We start from the raw sequence: 20,079 nt of genomic DNA, 5'->3' as shown, positions 1-20,079 counted from the left end.
TGCTTAGCAAGTCAGGGCCTTCACATTAGTGTGATTCTCTTGAGTTTCCGCTAAGTGCCAGGTTCCAGGCCCACCAGTTGGGCCTTTTTATTCTTAAAAGAATCCTTTGAGACAATTATCCCTGCTCCCATTTTATGAATGAGAAAATGGGGCCACAGATTGGACTGGGACCTTAAAAGCCTACGTCTTAAACTTCAAAGACTCGTTTTGCCTTTCAGCCAGGAATTTGCAAGTTTGAGGCCCATTTAATAAGAAGAAAGCTTTTAATTTTGGAGACAAGTCATCAAAATAAAGAAGGCTCTGCCTGCAATTGTTTGCATTTCTTCTTGAGCCTGTCACATAGCAATGCAGCTTGTCTAAGCAGAGTGTTGCCTATAGTACATCTACAGATGATTCATTGAAAACTAGGAATAAGGTGGGATTTGCTCAGTGTTTGTATAATATTGGGATGTTTCAGCATTTAAATTAAAATGGTGCACATTTGCTGTTCCTTCCAGCTTTCCCAGGCTAAATCTGGAAAGTTCAATCCACACGTCCACGTAGAATATGAGTGGAATCTTCGACAGGAGGAGATAGATGAGAGCGATGATGATCTGGATGACAAAGTGAGTGTAAATTATGTCCTCGAATTCTCAACAACTACCCCAACTTTTCTACTCTGTGTAGACAAGATCCATTTTTGGTGAGATTGATTGATTGTGGTTTTATGATCCAATGTATCAGGGCCATTTATGTTGTTCAGTCCTTATTGGGCACCATTTAACAGCTATATTAAGGTTGTCCAGAGAAACAGAGCCAACAGGATAGGGAGAGAGACAGAGAAATTTTTTTTAAGGAATTGGCTCACATGATTGAAGGAGCTGTCAAGTTCAAAATGCACAGGGCAGGCCAGCAGGCTGGAAATCCCAGCAGGAGTTAATGTTGCAGTCTTCAGGCTAAAGACAGTCTGGAGGCAGCATTCCTTCCCCTTTGGGGGACCTCAGTCTTTTTAAGGCCTTTCTTTGGCTGATTAGGTGAGGCACACCCACATCATGAAGGGTAGTTCCCTTGACTCGAAATCTACTCATTTAAATGGTAATTGCATCTAAAAAATTCCTTTACAGCAACATCTAGACTAGTATTTGACCAAACACCAGGACACTGTAGCCTGTTGACACATAAAATTAACCATGAAGCTAGGCATGGTGGCTCATGCCTATAATCCCAGCGCTTTGGGAGGCCAAGGCAGAACTATCGCTTGAGACCAGGAATTCGAGACCAACCTAAGCAAAATGGTGAGACCCTGTCTCTACAAAGTAAATGGATCAATCAATAAAACGTGGTGGTGCTATTTGACAAGCTGAGGCAGGAGGATTGCTTGAGCCCAGGAGTTTGAGGCTGCAGTGAGCTATGATCGTACTACTGCACTCTTGACCTGAATGACAGAGCAAGACCCTATATCTTAAAAAAAAAAAAAAAAATTAACCTTCAAAACAAGTAATTAGTAAGTAAATAACAGTTGTTATTTATTGAACATAATCATGCACTGTATAATAACATTTCAGTCCACAACACACTGCATACTCAATGGGGATCAATGTAAGATTAAAATGGAGCTGAAAAATAGCCATCACCTAGTGATGCCATAGATGTCATAATACCGTAGTGCAACACATTCCTCAAATGGTTGTGGGATGCTGGTATAAACCAACCTACTGCACTGAGTTGTATAAAAATGTACAGTAATGTCGTAGGCCTTCACTCACACCCAGAGCAGCTTCCAGTCCTTCCAGCTCCATTTATGGAAAGTGTCCTACATAGATGTACCATTTTTTAATCTTATATAACATGTTTTTATTTTACCTCTTCTATGTTTAGGTACACAAGTAATTACCATTGTGTTACAGTTGTTTACAATGTTTAGTATAGTAGCATGCTGTACAGGTTTGTAGCCTGGGAGCAATAGGCTATACCATATAGCCTAGGTGTGTAGTAGGCTCTCCCATCTAGGTTTGTGTAAGTATACTCTATGATGTTCGCACAAGAACGAAATCACCTAACACATTTCTCAGAATGTATGCCTGTCATTAAGGAATGATGTTCATTAAATATGGATTAGACAGATTTAAGCACTTACATTATCTCAGATCATCTTTATTGAAAGTCCACAACTGAGTGCTGTGGCTCACACCTATAATCCCAGCACTTTGGGAGGGTGAGACGGGTGGATGCCTTGAGCCCAGAAGCTTGAGACCAGCCTGGGCAACATGGCGAAACCCTCTCTCTACAAAAAATACAAAAATTAGCTGGCCGTGGTGGTGTGCGCCTGTGGTCCCAGCTGCTCGGGAGGCAGAGGTGGGAGAATCACCTGAGCCCAGGAACTCAAGGCTGTGATGAGCCAAGATTGTCCCATTGCACTCCAGCCTGGGTGTGGGTGTCTGAGTGAGACCCTGTCTCAGAGGGAAAAAAAAAAAAAAGTACATAAGGGACATTGTTATCCCCATTTTACAGAAGAGAAAACTTACAAAGAGAATTTAGCAACTTGTCTAAAGTCTCCCAGCTAGTAAAGACAGTTTGGAGGATTAAACCCAGTTCTCACTGAGTTTTCCTTATAAGCAGTTAACTACCTCTGAAAGTTCATTCATGCATTAATTGATTGCCTATGTATTGGACATTTCCTGTATCACAGGCAGGATGTAAGGAATGGCCAAAGAGGTCCTCAAGCCTTAACAACTTTAAGAGGAAATAAATTATAATACAATGTGATAATCATTATAAGAGTATGGAAAAATTCCTGAGAGCTATTCAGAGGACCAAGCAGCTGCCTCAGTCTGCCTTCTCAAGGACATTGGAGATGGGTTTCTAAGGATAGGTAGAAGCTTGCCAGGGAAAGAAGTGGGGTGGAATGCATCATTCCAGAACACCATGTGCCAAGGGAAGGAGTCATGGTAGAGTCTGGATGTCGGAGGAATGGAGAGAAGCACTGTGTGTGAGACGCATTCACCTGGCTGGGTGGGGAGAGGCAGGCAGCTGCCTTGTAGAGTCAGGCAAACCAGATCAGGATGGCTTTGTGGGCCAGGTTTGGCCTTTGGGTTTTTGTGCAAGCAGTCAGAAGCCCACAGAGGTTTATTGTCTAAAGAGCAAGGTTTCCCACCAGCTCTGGCTGCAGTGTGGAGAATGGACTGGAGGAAGGAAACTGGAGAAGGGGCCATTCTGGAGGCTAGAGCTGCAGTGGGAGCTGGTGAGCACCTGTACTAGGAGGGGCTTCAAGGGATATTTCCAAGGTGAATGCAGGAACCAGGGACTCCAGGTGACACTGAGGTTTCTAACTTGGGCAGTTGAGTGGATCCTAATGCCATCACCACAAGTGCAAATACCAGAGACACCTCATGGGCCATTGGTTTGGAACACAAGTCATTGGGGTTGTATTTACAGATCTGTAAGTAATTATTGTGTAGCGGGCAGTGGGTGTGAATCCGTTTACTTTGCAGGGGGATATAAAATGAGAAAAGAGGCAAAGAAAGAACTTCAACGTTAAAGGGTTGAGCAGGGAAGAAAACTTAATGTAGCAAATTAGAAATAGGTGGAAATACTATTCCAATGTTGCTGGAAAAGTCCTGCATTCTGAAGGTGTTTGCTTATTAAAAGTTAAATCTACCTGTGACCTTACTGTGCTTCTGACACTGCTGCTGATCCTAACCAGTGTTTCACTAGTGTGATTATTCATAGTGGTGAACGATATGAAAGTGTGGTATCTAGATCCTTCCCTTGTACTGTGTCAGCATCATGAGGCTCATTGTGGCTGACCTCATAAAGCTCAGAGAGCCACAGGAACCCAGATTCCCACCTGAGCCCGCCCTGCGGAGGCCCTCTGTACACATGAAGGGTGGTCCTTGATTATTATCTCACCTTCTTATTTCATCTGCCAGCCAAGCCCTATCAAGAAAGAGCGCTCACCCAGACCTCAGAGCTTCTGCCACTCCTCCAGCATCTCCCCCCAGGACAAGCTGGCACTGCCAGGATTCAGCACTCCAAGGGACAAACAGCGGCTCTCCTACGGAGCCTTCACCAACCAGATCTTCGTTTCCACAAGCACAGACTCGCCCACATCACCAACCACGGAGGCTCCCCCTCTGCCTCCTAGGAACGCCGGGAAAGGTATGGGCTTTGAGAAGGGCTTGTGACTCCATCAGAGCTGATAGTCTAGCCAGCTTTGAGGTAAGAATTGCAAGGTACATTTGAGTGGCGTGGATCGTGTTGTCAGGAGCAGCTTGAAATAGGGACCATGCCATTTGCCAGGTACCAAGAGCAGGACAGGCAGTGCTGTGGGCTCTCTTTGTGCATTATTTGTGTTAACCTTACAACAATCCTGTGAAGTATGTGCTTTTGTGCCCATTTTACAGAAGAGTAAACTAAGGCTCAATGAGATACACTGACCAGCCCAAGGTCACACCACTGGTAAGAGGTAAAGTTGAGATTCAATCCGAGGTCCACGTGGCTCCAGAACCTGTACTTTTTGTAATGTGGAGTGGAGTTTCAGTTCTCTGGAAAGTTACTTTTCTCTACATTAAAATGCCACTCTTTTGAAGACGCTAGTAATAATAGTGGTAGTTAATAGTTATGGAGCACTTGCCTTATGAGAGGCTCTACACCTAGTACTTCTTTTGTAATCATCTCAAAATGAGGTAGGTGCTATTATGCAGTTACTGGCATCATGTAAATTAGGGGATTTGTTCAGAGATACTGAGTAATTGGCCTGTAGTTCTCAGCCTGGGATTCTAACCCAGGTTCTGTGTGACCAAAGCCCATTCTCTTGTACTGTCTAATAAGGATCATTTTTCCAGAGACAGTACTTGGAGAGGAATTTTTTTTTTCCCTTGAGACAGGCCTTTCTCAGTCGCCTCCATCTCCGGGGCTCAAGTGATCCTGATCCTTCCACCTCAGCCTTGCAAGTAGCTGGAATCACAGGTGTGTGGCACCATGCCCAGCTTTTTTTTTTTTTTTTTGGTAGAGATGAGGTCTTGCTATGTTGCCCAGGCTGGTCTTGAATTCCTGTACTCAACTGATCCTCCCACCTTGACCCCTCAAGGTGCTGGGACTACAGGCTTGAGCCACTGCGCCCAGACGAGGAATCCCGCTCATAGGAGGGTTGTTGTGCTGTGAGTTGTCAAATGTCTCACAGGGCTGGCGCCTCAGGCTACCATTAAAGTGTTGCCTCAGCCAGTAGGGATAATTGAGAGGTACCCAGAGCTATAGCTTCAAGTTTGGTCTTTGCCAGTGAATCCAAATGCAGGGTTCTCCCTGTGTGCTCAGCTCATGCTCCCACAGGTTTCATGGCTTCTCGCTACACAATGCCATGCCTATTTGAATCACACTAGGGCTATTTTCTGGGAAATGTGAGCTTTATTCAAAACAGTGTTTTTTCAGAGCTTATTCTCTATTGAAATAGTGTTATAAATGGGAGCTGTGTTCTTAGAGAGACCCCAAATGGCCTCATAGATCATAAAGTAATAGAGAAAAGTTAAAATAACGCTTTGGCATGAACAGCTATCCTCAAAGATAACCAGTGGCCACACAGTAATAGTGCATGTAAGCCAAAGGTCTAACCCACCAGTGTTTTCTTACCATTCCATACATTGTACTAAAATGTATGTTTTTAAATCACTCACATATCAAGCTGCAGGTCTGTAGTGTAAGAATGCTGTGTTGCTGCTTCCCTGTGGGTAATGGCATTCCCCATCAGGGTAGCAGTCTGACAGAGAGCAGAGATTCTCTTTCTGCACCCTACAGAGGACTGTGAGAAGCCTCCAGACTGAATACAATAATGGAAAAAGTGACTGAAAGATTTCACATCTCCTGAGTGTGGTTACCAACATAGCAGTGGGGACCTATCTAGACAGGCACAGCCTATGCCTGTTCAGAGAGCCTCTAGGTCATTGAGAGTCCTGAAAATGGTTTATAGGAGAAAATGACACCAGAGTCCTGGGGGCCAAGAGACCCCCTCATTTCCCTCCACCCCCTTCTGTAATTTTATCTCAAGGGGGACAACAGAAACCCATAATATATACTGTCTGACTTTGTGCCAAGCATATCTCTCATGTCTTGAATAAATTCTAACTAGCTCTTTACCAAAGACCCAGAAGACAAAGACTAAATTTATTTAGTGTTCCAGCTGCTGAAACAAGTGTTTGAGACTTGGCCACAGCAACCGTGGTCATCTAAGGATACAGTACTTTCCCCACTTCCCCCAAAAAAAGCCCATAATTGAAAATAGAAATCCTCCCTACAAAAACCAAGAGTGTTCTTCATGGCTGTTCACAGCAGGACATCAAATTCAGAGATTTGGCCTGTCTGCTGGTGAGACATAGGGAGTACAGCCTTCTCATGACTTTTATAAGGGATTTGAAGTGTGCGATATCCCATAGCTAGCTCAGCTCACATGCGCTTACATTTGGAAAACTGATAATGTTTAGAATGGAGCTCTTAGAAGACATTGTTAAAGATCAGCTGATACTCTGTGTGCAGAGATAATTCTTCTCTGTTTTTTTGGCCCCTATGTTTTTTTTCATTTCCTTCTGTTGAGCTGATAGAACCATTTGCATCAAAACAAGGATGCCTTGGATCTCTCATTTGAGTTCCTTGTTCTCCATGACAAATAAAGCAGAGGTCTCTATTTGCAGCAGAAGTCATTTCCTCAACTGAATTTAGGGGTCTGAAGGACCCCTAAATTAAGTCTTCCAGTGAGACAGAAACAGACACTTGAGATAAAGTCCCCACAAAAGCGAAGAGGAGAAAGAATTATCCTGAATCTAGCTGAGAATATTTTCAAGAAACTCCAGCTGCCTCATCGAAATTCAAGGAAGCTTGACCTAAATTACCGTCAAGCAAAGCCCCCTTGTGCTTACAAGTGAGCAGTGCCCCAGAGTCTCAGAGGAGCTCAGTAGCTCAGAATCCCAAAATCACTATCCTCAAGCCCCATACCGAAACACTTCGCTGCCTAACCCCTCTTCAGATGTGGGGTCCCGAGAGACTAAATCAAAGCTATAAAATTAATTTGTGTGTGGTAGTTTCTCGTTTGTGATCAGTAGCTTCCCCCTGCCCCCACCCCACTTCTACTGTACGTTTATTAACACTGGTTCTTGGACCGGGTGCGGTGGCTCACACCTATAAACCCAAAACTTTGGGAGACCAAGGTGGCCGGATCACCTGAGGTCGGGAGTTCAAGACCACCCTGACCAACATGGAGAAACCCCGTCTCTACTAAAAATACAAAATGAGCCGGGCGTAGTGGCGCCTGCCTGTAATCCCAGCTACTCGGGAGGCTGAGGCAGGAGAATCGCTTGAACCTGGGAGGCGGAGGTTGTGGTGAGCCGAGATTGTGCCATTGCACTCCAGCCTGGGCAACAAGAGTGAAACTCCATCTCAAAAAAAAAAAAAACAAAAAAAACTGGTTTTTGAGGCTTGCCAAGATTAGTTTCTTTTTAACCTTTGATTAAGGTTAATTAAAATAATATCACAGAACCTAGGTTTATTTACTTTTTAGAAATGGAGGCTTGCACTGTTGCTGAGGCTGGAGTACGGTGGTATAATCATAGCTCACTGCACCCTTGAATTTCTGAGCTTGAGCAATCCTACTGTCTTTTTGAGACAACATCTCACTCTGTTGCCCAGGCCTAGAGTGCAGTGGCACAATCTCCGCTCACTGCAACCTCCGCCTCCCTGTTTCAAGCGATTCTGTCACCTCAGCCTCCTGAGTAGCTGGGATTACAGGCGCCTGCCACCATGCCCAGCTAATTTTTGTATTTTTAGTAGGGACAGGGTTTCACCACATTGGCCAGGCTGGTCACAAACTCCTGACCTCAGGTAATCCACCTGCCTCGGCCTCCCAAAGTGCCAAGATTACAGGCGTGAGCCACCACACCCGGCCAAGCCTGTTAAATTAACAAATGCTCTGGATAATGAGACCGGGCACTTGGTAGGCATCTTAACTCAAAGATAGGATGTGTTAAGTAAAAGAATGATAATTCCAATCTCAAGAACCTTCTTTAACATGCTTAAAAGAACTAACCTTTTAAGCGTTTAGAAAGGTGAACACCTGATATGCTAATTACAGTTCATTCCCATCTATTCCTGAAGCCAGGCCTCTAGAATCAGGCATTATATAGCCCTTCTCAATAGCATGTGAATACCTGTAAGTATTAATTCTGCATTTCATACACATTTGCTATAATGTAGACTTCCTACCTTAGAGAGGCTCTGGCTTGGAACTAATAAACTAGCAGATAACCTGCACGAAAGTAGCGTGCTGCGTGGCATACTGAGAGCGTCAATAGATGCTTGTTGTTGAAGGGTTGGTGCCACAGAGAAAATTGAACCAGATGCTACCCTTGCCAACAGGTAGGTGAAGAGACTAACTACTCTCATTAATCAAAGTATATGCAGTAGTTTGAGAGTAACAAACTAAGGCAGATCAGTCTGTGTCAAGCCAGACCATGGCTGCCTAGACAGCTGTGAACTCTTGAGAAGCCTTTCAAGCATCACCTTCTCCTCTTCCAAGAAGCCTTCTTTTCTGTGCCACACAAAAGAGACTATGGTGGTCGGGCGTGGTGTCTCATGCCTGTAATCCCAGCACTGTGGGAGGCCAAGGCAGGCAGATCACCTGAGGTCAGGAGTTCGAGACCAGCCTGGCCAATATGGTGAAACCCTATCTCTACTAAAAATATACAGAATTAACCAGGCTTGGTGGCCCGTGCCTGTAATCCCAGCTACTCAGGATTCTGAGGCAGGAGAATTGCTTGAACCCAGGAGGCGGAGGTTGCAGTGAGCCAAGATGGCACCACTGCACTTCAGCCTGGGCGACAGAATGAGACTCTATCTCAAAAATACATACATACATACATACATACATTTTTTAAAAAAAAAAAAAAAAAAAAGAGAGACTATGGGCCGGGCATGGTGGCTCACACCTGTAATCCCAGCACTTTGGGAGGCCGAGGCGGGCGGATCACGAGGTCAGGAGATCGAGACCGTCCTGGCTAACATGGTAAAACCCTGTCTCTACTAAAAATACAAACAAAAATTAGCCGGGTGTGGTGGAGGACGCCTGTAGTCCCAGCTACTTGGGAGGCTGAGGCAGGAGAATGGCGTGAACCCGGGAAGCAGAGCTTGCAGTGAGCCGAGATTGTGCCACTTCTCTCCAACCTGGGCCACAGGGTGAGACTCCGTCTCAAAAAAAAAAAAAAAAAAAGAAGAAGAGAGAGACTATAGTTCTTCCTCATAAGGCCCAATCCTGCCCTGTACTTGTCTCATCCTAACATTGAGCCAATCTTGCTGATTTTCAGAGTCTTCAACTGAAAAATAAGGATTAGGTGTCTACCTTGCTTAGAGAGCATGAAATAATGTCTATGAAATGACTGGCACGTAGTGAGCATTCAGTAAATACAAGTTTGTTCAATCCTCCTGCATGTTTTCAGTTTAACAAACATTCTGGGCACTGGAAATGTAAAGAAGAAGGAAGAAGTACCTCCCACTCTCAGGGCTCCAGGGAAAGAGGACACAGTAGAATGTGCCCTTGGGGCCACAAGGGAGTATTCCTGGAGGAGCAGGAAAGAGAAGTGCTGTTCACAGCTTCAGAGAGAGGATTAGGGAAGTCTTCAATGCACTCTTCCAGTTAGGAGCAGAACTCCTCAAGGATAAGGGCTGTGAACGAGCTGCCTTTGCATCCCTGGCACAGAGAGTAGGATGCTCGTCAGTACTCGTCAAATGCATAAACAACAGCAGAAAGAATCAGTGAAAGCATGTCCCAGAAATAGGTGGCCAGGATAAGGAGGGGACATTTATAAAACTAAACCAGATGTCCACAGGTGTGATAGTTGACTTGCTGAAAATCTAATAAATGCAGCAGTTGTGCCCAGACACAGCTGTGTATGCATTTTAGACATTTCTCCAACTTTCCTTGGAGATCTGTGGCAGTAGATAGGAAGAAGAGTAGAAAGGGTGAAGACTTGCTCAGTATATGACAGCGCCTGCCACCATGAAAGTACACTACTGCATGATTCAGACTCGCATGGGAAATATTTTCCTATCAGTGGTGTTATTCATATATTGATGACTTTACAGTTTCCTGCGGTTTTTTATCTCATGGGAAGACAGTCATTAGAGTAGCTTGATATTAAAGCTTCTCATAGGCTGTCACCCTTGATTCATGTTTTGTTTTAGGGTGTTTTTTTCATTTGGGTTTGGTTTGCATTTGGGTTTTTGGCCTTTTTAAATCCTTTCCCCCTGTCCTTTGTAAGGCATTGCACGTGAATCACCTAGTGCTGGCCCAGAGTATCATCTGTGATTTTTGCCCTGAATAGTGACCTTGACTGAGGCTCTCTAGCTAAGTCACCTGACTGCCAGGGTGTGGAAAGGGAAGCAGAGGAAATCCTTGTTGTGCCTCTGGCATTCAGGGGTGGATGAGTAATTGTTAAAGAATCAGCCCTAAGTCTCTTGAATCCTGGTACTTTCTTCTTAATTATCAGTGTCGTAGAAGGAGGTGGAAGGACAGATGGATAGCTAATGCTGTTTCCTGTGTGGAAGTCAGTTGACAGAGCAGTGTGGCACATATCATGCCCGGGCACCAGCCTGTCCTGTAATCCTGGCCAGCCCTGCTGACTTACACTAGTGTCCCAGCACACTCTACTCCACCATGCCTGTTTCTCCATCTGAATGTGGAGATAACAGCTCCTCCGTTCTACACTGAGTCCTTCTTTGTATAAATATACGGTTAATTACTTTTTAAAGTAATTAACTTAAGCTTTCCACTCTTTTAAGCTTTATACTATGAAAACCATTAGATCAGTTAGGAGGAATAAGTTCAAGAGATCTGTTGTACAACCTGGTGCCTGTAGTTAATAATGTACTGTATTCTTGAAAATTGCTAAGAGAGTAGATTTTAAATGTTCTCGCTACAAAGAAAAAGATGCATACGTGAAGTAATGCATCTGTTAATTAGCTCAATTTAGCAATTTCACAATGTACAGTTATCCCATGGCAAAACTCCAGGAATGCTCAAGTGCCTTATATAAAATGGTGCAGTATTTGCATATAACCTACACACATTCTCCTGTGTACTTTAAATCACCTCTAGATTACTTGTTATACTTACTACAATGTAAATGCTATGTAAATGGTTGCTATACTATATTGTTTGTTTGTTGTTATTGTTGTTGGATTGTTATTTTTTATTGTGAGTTTCTTTTTTCTGAATATATTTAATACAGGGTTGGTTGAACCTGCAGATGCAGAACTCCCAGATACAAAGGTCCAACTGTATACATATTTTTAAACAATATGTTATACATAATAAATATATATGTTATCAATTAAAAATAAATTGAAAAAAGAAAACTATTAGAAAGTGATAAAATCTTCATGTATGTTGTCCCAAGTTGGATAGATTTAACTTTTGTCATTACCCTTCCTATGTGGCAGCTTAGAATGTGTAAATTATGTTTCTACAGGCAACTTTTTCAGAAACTGTCGAGATAATTTTTAAGCCATCTTCTAGGTCTTTTTTTTTCTTTGAAACTTCAGTTATACTTTTATTTGGTCTCCCAGTGTAAGAGACTTTTGGTTTTTCTGTGTGTAACTAAAAACCAGATATACAAGGATATTGAAAAAACATCCTCCTGACTTACATCATGAATTATCTTTATAGTCGTTGTTTGAAATGCTTGTTTCCCGGTGCCATAAAGAAATAGCACTTGAACATAAATTTAATTTTTTCAGCAAGGCCGTTTTTATACTTTCTGTAGAAAGGGTATACTTGCCAGCAGTTTTGCCATGAGAGTACACTGAACAAATGAGACAGGATCATTTATAACCTGACGTGTCCATCCTATTGCTGTGTCCAGTTTCCATTGGCTATTTTGTATTTGTCCTGATTGGCTAGTAACTTAGAACTTTTTAAGAGTTGCAAAGGCAGAGAACAAAGGACGGAGGAAGTAACTTGTGGAATGCTGAGAAAGGTAAAAACACCTTCAAATAAGGCAGAGGAACAGGCCATGACCTAATGCTTGCTTGAACCAGTATAAGCATGCCAGGGCAAAGATTCAGGCTAAATTTTGGGAACTAAGAACATAAAATACATTGATTTCTTTATTATGGCTAGCAGAGATTTAAAAATGTTAGCACAGGTCTTCGAATAAATTTTACTTCTAAGAGAAGTTACTATTTATTCCTAATTAGATGGGGAGGAAAGTCTTTGAAGAGGAACCTCTACTGTACTTTTTCAGTTGTGTACTGAGTACCCAGAGCGTGCCGGGCCCTGGCAGGAGAGCTGTGGAGACAGTACAGATCATGCCCTATGGATGCACACAGTCTGGAAAGGAAAAGAAATTGTAGCTGTAATGTATGGTAGAGAATATCTAGTGCCATTAAGCCCTGGAAGCTCAGAGATAAGAGGAGGTATTCCAGGGAAGAGGGGATGGATTAGAGAAGGATTCTGGATGAAGTTACATTTGAACTGACCCTTAAAAAAATGAAGATGTAACCAAAACCTGTGGGATACAGTAAAAACAATACTAAAAAGGAAGTTCATAGCAATAAATGCCTACATAGAAAAAGAAAAACATCACTAGGTGCAGTGGCTTACGCCTGTAATCCCAGCACTTTGGGAGGCCGAGGCAGGTGGATCACCTGAGGGAGGTCAGGAATTCAAGACCAGCCTGGCCAACATGGTGAAACCCCATCTCTACTAAAAATACAAAAATTAGCTGGGCGTGGTGGCACATGCCTATAATCCCAGCTACTCGGGAGGCTGAGGCAGAAAATCACTTGAACCCAGGAGGCAGAGGTTGTAGTGAGCCGAGATCGCGTCACTGCACTCCAGCCTGGGTGACAAGAGCGAAACTCCATCTCAAAAAAAATAAAAATGTCAAATAACCTAATGGTGCACCTCAAGGAACTAGAAAAGCAAGGACAAACCAAATCCAAAATTAGTAAAAGGAAAGAAAAAAGATCAGAGCAGAAATATATAAAGTTGCAACTGAAAAGACAATACAGAAAAGCAGCAAGTGTTGTGTTTTTTTGAAAAGATGAAAAAAATTGACAAGCCTTTAGCTAGACAAGAAAAAAAGGGAGACGACCCAAATAAATAAGATTAGAAATGAAAAAGGAGGCTGATACCACAAAAATGCAAAGGTCATTGTAGGAGACTATTATAAATAGTGATAGGCCAGCAAATTAGGAAACCTAGAGGAAATGGACAAATTCCTGGAAACAACCACCAAGATTGAACCAAGAAGAAATAGAAAACCTGAGCAGATTAATAATAAGTAACGACATTGAATCAGTAATAAAAAGCCTCCCAACAAAGAAAACTCCAGGACCAGATGGCTTTATTACTTGAATTCTGCCAAATCTTTAAAAAACAGCTAGGCTGGATGTGGTGGCTCGTGCCTGTAATCCCAGTGCTTTGGGAGGCCAAGTCAGGAGGCTCACTTGAGGCCAGAAGTTTGAGACCAGTCTGGGCAACGTGGTGAGACCCTGTCTCTACAAAAAATATAAATAAAAAATTACTTGGGCATGGTGGTACCTACCTGTGGTGCTAACTATGTAGAAGGCTGAAGCAAGATGATCACTTGAGCCCAGGAGGTCAAAGCTGCAGTGAGTCAAGATCACACCACTGCTCCAGCCTGGGTGACAGAGCAAGACCCTGTCTCAATCAATCAATAAATAGTAAAGAAAAACTAGCACCAATTCTTAAACTGTTCCAAAAAAATTGAAGACAAAGGAATTTTTCCTAACTCTTCCAGTGAGGCCAGCATTGCCCTAATACCAAAACCAGACAAGGACACAACAAAAAAAGAAAACTACCAGCCAATATTCTTGTGGAACATAGATGCAAAAAATCCTAACCAAATACTAACAAACTGAATCCAACAACACATCACAAGATAATAAACCATGATGAAGTGTGATTTATCCCAGGGATGCAAGGATGTTTCAACATACGCTAATCAATAAATGAGACACACCACATCAACAGAATGAAGGACAAAAGCCATATGATGACCTAAATGGATGCAGAAAAAGCATTTGATAAAATTCAACATCCATTCATAATAAAAACCTTCAATAAATTAGGTATAGAAGGAACATATCTCAAAATAATAAAGGCCATATGTGACAAACTCACATCTAAATCATCCTGAATGGGGGAAAGCTGAAAGCTTTTTCTCTAAGAACTGGAAGAAGACAAGGATGCCTGCTTTGACCACTCCTGCTCAGATAGTACTGGAAGTAGTCCTAGCCAGAGCAGTCAGGCAAGAGAATGCAATAAAGGGCATCCAAACTGGAAAAGAGGAAGTTAAATTGTTCCTCTTTTCAGATGACATGATCTTCTATATAGAAAAACCTAAAGACGTCACCAAAAAACACATTTAGAACTGATGAATAAATTCATTAAAGTGACAGGATACAAAATCAACATACAAAAATCAGTAGTGTTTCTATACACCAGTAACAAACTAGCTTTAAAAAATCAAGAAAAAGCCGGGTGTGATGCTTCATGCCTGTAATCCCAGCCCTTTAGGAGGATGAGGTGGGTGCATTGCTTGAGCTTAGGAGTTTTGAGACCAGCCTGGGCAACATGGTGAAACCCTATCTCTGCAAAAAAAAAAAAAAATTAACCAGGTGTGGTAGCACATGCCTGTAGTCCCCAGCTAGTAGGGAGGCTGAGGTGAAAAGATCGCTTGAGCATAGGAGGCTGCAGTGAGCTGTGATTACGCTACTGCACTCCAGCCTTGGGTGACAGAGAAAGACCCTGTCTCAGAAAAAAAAAGAAAAATTGAGAAAGCAATCCCTTTTACGATAGCTACCCCCCAAAAAAAACTAAAAAACCCAGGAATAAATCTAACCAAGGAGGTGAAAGAGCTCTGCAATGAAAACTTATAAAACAGTGATAAAAGAAATTGAAGGGGACAATTAAAAATGGAAAGACATCACATGCTCATGATTGGAAGAATTAATGTAGTTAAAATGATCATACTACCGAGAGCAATCTACAGATTCAATGCAATCTCTTTCAAAATACTAATGACATTCCTCATAGAAACAGAAAAAAAGCAATCCTAAAATTCATATGGAAACACAAAAGACTTCAGATAGCCAAAGTAATACTAAGCCAAAAGAAAAAAGCTGGAGTCATTACACTACTTGACTTCAAAATATACTACAAAGCTATAGTAACCAGAACAGCTTTGTATTGGTGTAAAAACAAACCCATAGACCAGTGGAACAGAACATAGAACCCAGAAATAAATCCACATATTTATAGCCAACTGATTTTTTTATAAGGGTGCAAAGAACATACATTGGGGAAAGGATCCTTCTTTAATTTGCTGAGAAAGCTGGGTATCTCTCAACTCAAGATGAATTAAAGACTTAAACATAATACCCGAAACTATAAAACTACTAGAAGAGACCATAAGGGAAACACTTCAGGACATTAATCTGGGCAAAAATTGTATGTGTAGCACATCAAAAGCACAGGCAACAAAAAAATAGACAAAGCAGACGATATCAAACTAAAAAGCTTCTGCACAGCAAAAGAAAACAATCAGAGCAAAGAGACAACCTGTTGAATGCAGAAACTATCTGCAAACTATTCATCTTACAAGGGACTTGTATATCCGGAATATACAAGGAACTCAATGATTCAGCAGCAAAATAATAATGATAATGTGATTTTAAAATGGGCAAAGGATCTGAACAGACATTTCTCAAAAGAAGAAGTAGAGGCCGGGTGTGGTGGTTCATGCCTGTAATCCCAGCACGTTGGGAGGCCGAGGTGGGTAGATTGCCTGAGGTCAGGGCTTCGAGACCAGCCTGGCCAACATGGTGAAACCCCATCTCTACTAAAAATACAAAATTAGCTGGGTGTGGTAGCATACACCTGTAATCCCAGCTACTTGGGAGGCTGAGGCAGGAGAATCACCCGAACCTGGGAGGCGGAGGTTGCAATGAGCCGAGATCACACCATTGCGCTCCAGCCTGGGCAACAAGAGTGAAACTCCGTCTCAAAAAAAAAAAAGAAAGAAAGAAAGAAAAGACGACATATAAATGGCTAATAAGTATATGAAAAAATGCTCAACATCACTAATCATGAGAGAAATGTAAATCAAAACCACAATGAGATATTATCTATTTCCAGTTAAAATGGCTATCAACAAAAAGACAAGAAATAACAAATCCTGATGAGGATGCAGAGAAAGGGGAACTCTTATATAATGTTGGTTGGAATGTAAATTAGTACAGGTACTAATGAAAAACAGTATGGAGGTTTCTCACAAAACTGAAAATAGCACTGTCATACCACTGAGCAATTCTACTACTGGGTATTTATCCAGTGCAAAGGAAATCAGTATATTAAAGGGATACCTGCACCCCATGTTTACTGCAGTGCTATTTACAGTAGCCAAGATATGGAATCAGTCTAAATGTCCATCAGCAGGTGAATGGATGAAGAAAATGTGTATATATACATATGGAATATTATTCCCATAAAAATGAATGAAATCCTATAGGCTGGGCAAGATGACTCACATCTGTAATCCCAGCACTTTGGGAGGCCGAGGCGGGTGGATCACCTGAGGTCAGGTTGCAGTGAGCTGAGATCATGCCACTGCACTCCAGCCTGGACGACAGAGCAAGACTCTGTCTCAAAAAAAAAAAGAATGAAATCCTTTCATGTGCTGCAACATGTATGACCCTGAAGGACATTATTTTAAGTGAAATAAGCCAGGCACAGAAAGATAAATACTGCATGTTCTCACTCATGTGGGAGCTAAAACAAAACAAAAAAAGCTCAAGCCTGGACAACATAGCAAAACCCCATCTCCACAAAAAGTTTTTCTTAAAAAATTAGCTGGGCCTGGCCGGGCGCAGTGGCTCACGCCTGTAATCCCAGCACTTTTGGAGGCCACGATGGGCGGATCACGAGGTCAGGAGATCGAGACCATCCTGGCTAACATGGTGAAACCCCGTCTCTACTAAAAATACAAAAAAAATTAGCCAGGCGTGGTGGCAGGCACCTGTAGTCCCAGCTACTCGGGAGGCTGAAGCAGGAGAATGGCGTGAACCTGGGAGGTGGAGCTTGCAGTGAGCCGAGATCTCGCCACTGCACTCCAGCTTGGGCAACAGAGCGAGACTCAGTCCACCAAAAAAAAAAAAAAATTAGCTAGGCCTGGTGGCGTACACGTATAGTCCCAGCTACTGGGCAGACTGAGGTAGGAGGATCACTTCCAGAGCCCCGGAAGTTGAGGCTGCAGTGAACTGTGATCATACTGCAGCATTCCAGCCTGGGCAACAGAGTGAGACTGTCTCAAAAAAAAAAAAAAAAAGCTTATATTAGTAGAGAGTATTGAGCTTATATTAGTAGAGAGTATAAGAGAGGTTATTAGAGTTCTGGGAAGGGGTTGAGCGGAGGATGAGGCTGATTAATGGATACAAAATAACAGCTAGATGGGAAGGATAAGTTCCTGTGTTCTGTAACACTATAGAGTGACTGTGGTTAACAGTAATTTGGTGTATATTTTCAAAATCTACAAGCGAGGATTTTGAATGTTCACAACACAAAGAAATGATAAATCTTTGAGATGATGGATATTAGCTACCCTGATTTGATCATTACACATTGTACACATGTATTGAAATATCACTATGTATCCTATAAATATGTACAATTGTGTCAACTAAAAAGTTTTTAGGCCTGGCACCGTGGCTCACACCTGTAATCCCAGCACTTTGGGAGGCCGAGGCGGGCGGATCATGAGATCAGGGGTTTGAGCCCAGCCTAGGTGGCCAACATGGTGAAACCTTGTCTCTACTAAAAAAATACAAAAATTAGCCGGGCGTGGTGGCAGGCACCTGTAATCCCAGCTACTTCGGAGGCTGAGACAGGAGAATCGCTTGAACCCGGGAGGTGGACATTGCAGTGAGCTAAGATCATGCCACTGCACTCCAGCCTGGGCAACAAAGAGCAAAACTTCATCTCAAAAAAGTGTTTAAAGATGAGAATGTGGAAGTGAAGTGATAACTCGGTTATGTCCCTGAAAGTTCTAGCCAGAAAGGATGTGATGCCATTTAGAGGAAGGGAAGCAAGCTGTTGTCAAGGCTGAGAGTCTGGCCTTGAGTCAGACAGAATGGGGTTCTGCCTGGACGTAGCTGCTCATTTGCTGTGACTTGCCAAGTTCCTAAACCCTCTGAGCCTTGGGTCTTTTTATCCTTCAAATGGATAATGTGACAATAATGATAATATTTTACAAGATAAATTTTAAATACTGTGTTTTAGCTCAAGCACATAATACTCAGTAAATGGTAGCTCCAGAAAATGCAAGAAGAGGAGGAAGAGATTTGAAAAGCATGCTGATTATGATTTTAGGAATTAATTTTCATTTTTTAAGGTATATTTATATATATTTAGGTATAAGTGAATGAATTTCCAGGACATTTTTTCTGGGCTAAGTGGAGAGATTGCCTTGTTGAGTACTGTTTGGGGAGATATTCTCAAACCACCTTCATAGTTTAAGAATATATCGATTTCCCATAAGGGAGCTTCAGTGAGAAGAGAATGTCAGTTCCTGGGAGAGTCTCAGGAGATCGCTGCCACTTTTTGAGAGACTAAATTGTTGGGCCCAGGAATGTGGGACAAGAGCTTTGGCCTGAAAACTGCCCGTGGGCCTGCCAGGGTGAGCATAGTCACTTCTGCAATACACTGCCTGGGTGCACTTCCTGAGCCCTGGCTGTATGCCGGGCACACTTCTGACATAGACCTCAGACAGAGGCATCCCCGAGGCTAAGGACGTTGAGGTGCTCTGGCAGCACATCAGGTAGGTTCAGCGGCAACCACTTGAGTTGAAGGCACAGCAGAATGTCCAAATGGAGTGACCAAGAGGCTGTTGGAGATGTGGGAAGGGACCCAGGCATAGCCAGGGTCAGGGATGGGGATGCTGTCTGTGCAGGGAGGGCTGTTAACAAGGGAGGACGGTGAAGAACAGATCAGAAGACACATTTAGAACCCCTGGAGAACAGGGCAGGTGAGGAGAGAAGTCACAGAGCAGAGTGCCTTGAGGACAGGCCTGTGTCCAGAGCACAGCACCTGATACCCAAAAGAGGACCCAGAAGTGCCTCGAGAATGAAGGGTGGTGAGAACAGGCACCAGTGGGTGTCCACAATACAGTTTTCAAGGACTTTTTTTTTTTTTTTTTTTTTTTTTTTGGAGACTAACTGTCGCTCTGTCTCCTAGGCTGGAGTGCAGTGGCATGATCTCGGCTCACTGCAACCTCCACCTCCCGGGTTCAAGAGATTCTTCTGCCTCAGCCTCCCAAGTAGCTGGGATTACAGGTGCGTGCCACCATGCCCAGCTAATTTTGTATTTTTTAGTGGAGACAGGGTTTCATTATGTTGGCCAGGCTGGTCTCAAGCTCCTGGCCTCAAGTGACCCTCACGCCTCGGCCTCCCAAAGTGCTGGGATTACAGATGTGAGCCACCATGCCCGGCCTCAAGGACTTTTTCTGATCATGGATTATTTAAAAATAAATATGTGGCTTGCCTTCTCACCCTGCAGAACACTAGTCCTGTCATCCATCTCTGTTTAAGGGCAGGGAATGCTTTCTCGTGGAAAATACATGCTCCTAGATGATTCAGCTTCTTTGAATGTGACAGCTGATGCTAAACTAACATGTAAACCCTCAGGAAGAATGAGGTGTACTCTACTTCCTCTTAGAAGATCTTCTAATTATTTAACCTCAGATTTATTCATAGAAGCTTTGGAAGGCTAGACCCATGTTTTTAAGAAGATATAGACATTATTTCACATGGTAGCCAATATTAGTGGCAAGTGAGGTTTGGGGCACTTTCTTGTTACTTCCACAGGCCTCTGGCAGAGTTCAGGAGAGAAAATTGCCTCTTAGTCACCTCTGCATCTCTGTCACCACTCACTAATCTTGCCTCCCCACCCTTTTGTGTGTTGCGTTTGATGCTGTGTTCCATTTTATTTTGTTTCAGCTTTCTCTATCTTACCAGAATTGCTTTTTTCCTGACTGAACCAGTACT

General features: G+C 42.9%; 1 protein-coding gene across 13 annotated transcripts in view; it reads left to right on the top strand.

Moving 5' to 3' along the window:
- The window catches only part of ASAP1 (ArfGAP with SH3 domain, ankyrin repeat and PH domain 1), a 391,937-nt gene that overhangs the window by 327,631 nt on the left and 44,227 nt on the right, over positions 1-20,079 (top strand). For all 13 annotated transcript variants that reach the window (XM_063817373.1, XM_054657023.2, XM_009455915.5 and 10 more), the window contains 2 exons: positions 498-605; positions 3,909-4,137. In XM_063817373.1, the coding sequence (XP_063673443.1) occupies positions 498-605; positions 3,909-4,137 (337 nt within the window). The remainder of the gene's footprint in view (positions 1-497; positions 606-3,908; positions 4,138-20,079) is intronic.

This window comes from Pan troglodytes, chromosome 7, assembly GCF_028858775.2.
Source record: "Pan troglodytes isolate AG18354 chromosome 7, NHGRI_mPanTro3-v2.0_pri, whole genome shotgun sequence".
In the NCBI taxonomy this organism is placed as follows: domain Eukaryota; kingdom Metazoa; phylum Chordata; class Mammalia; order Primates; family Hominidae; genus Pan; species Pan troglodytes.
Note: the sequence above shows the minus strand (reverse complement) of the source record. Positions and strands in the feature narration are given on the sequence as shown.